Below are 580 nucleotides of genomic sequence, written 5' to 3'. Positions count from 1 at the left end.
AATGTAATTTATTCATGTGATGCAAAGCTCAATTTTCAGCATCATTAGTCTTCACTGCTCTCATCCTTCAGAAACCATTCTAAAATGCTGATTTGGTGCTCAATAAACAGTTATTATTATCAATGTTCAAATTATTAATTTCTTTCAAAGAAAAGAAAAAATCTAACTGAGCTCAAACGTTTGAATGGTTGTTTATATACACTGCTACATATATTGCATATCATCAAAAAGCTTAAAATGATCAAGATATTTTAGATATTTGTTGTTTTATCACCAAGCCCTATCTGGGAATATCTTTAAGTGCAGTTTGATCATGCAGTGTCACTCTGCAAGCATCCATTCACTGAGCCCGGTGTGATAGTAATCAGAGACGTCCCTGTAGATGCACACCTTTCATCGCTCTACTCTTTCTAAAAGCTGTACTGTCATTGTCCCATCTGCAGCCACTTTCTAAGGGTGCTAGCAGAGTCATACTGGCCACGGAAAATGACTACTGCAAGCTATGTGACGCTTCCTTCAGCTCCCCCGCTGTGGCCCAGGCACACTATCAGGGCAAGAACCACGCCAAAAGACTGCGGCT

At 39.7% G+C, this 580-nt stretch overlaps 1 protein-coding gene across 1 annotated transcript in view; it reads left to right on the top strand.

Annotated features, from left to right (window-relative positions):
- LOC107578566 (zinc finger matrin-type protein 3-like) overlaps positions 1-574 on the top strand; it is a gene marked incomplete at its 3' end in the record, with an annotated part of 6,802 nt that extends 6,228 nt beyond the window's left edge. Inside the window, exon 4 of the mRNA XM_016264512.1 lies at positions 444-574. Coding sequence (XP_016119998.1) covers positions 444-574 — 131 coding nt within the window. The remainder of the gene's footprint in view (positions 1-443) is intronic.
- Between the last annotated feature and the right edge of the window lie 6 nt (positions 575-580).

Source organism: Sinocyclocheilus grahami, unplaced genomic scaffold (assembly GCF_001515645.1).
Source record: "Sinocyclocheilus grahami isolate Dianchi unplaced genomic scaffold, SAMN03320097.WGS_v1.1 scaffold10917.1, whole genome shotgun sequence".
Lineage (NCBI taxonomy): Eukaryota > Metazoa > Chordata > Actinopteri > Cypriniformes > Cyprinidae > Sinocyclocheilus > Sinocyclocheilus grahami.
Note: the sequence above shows the minus strand (reverse complement) of the source record. Positions and strands in the feature narration are given on the sequence as shown.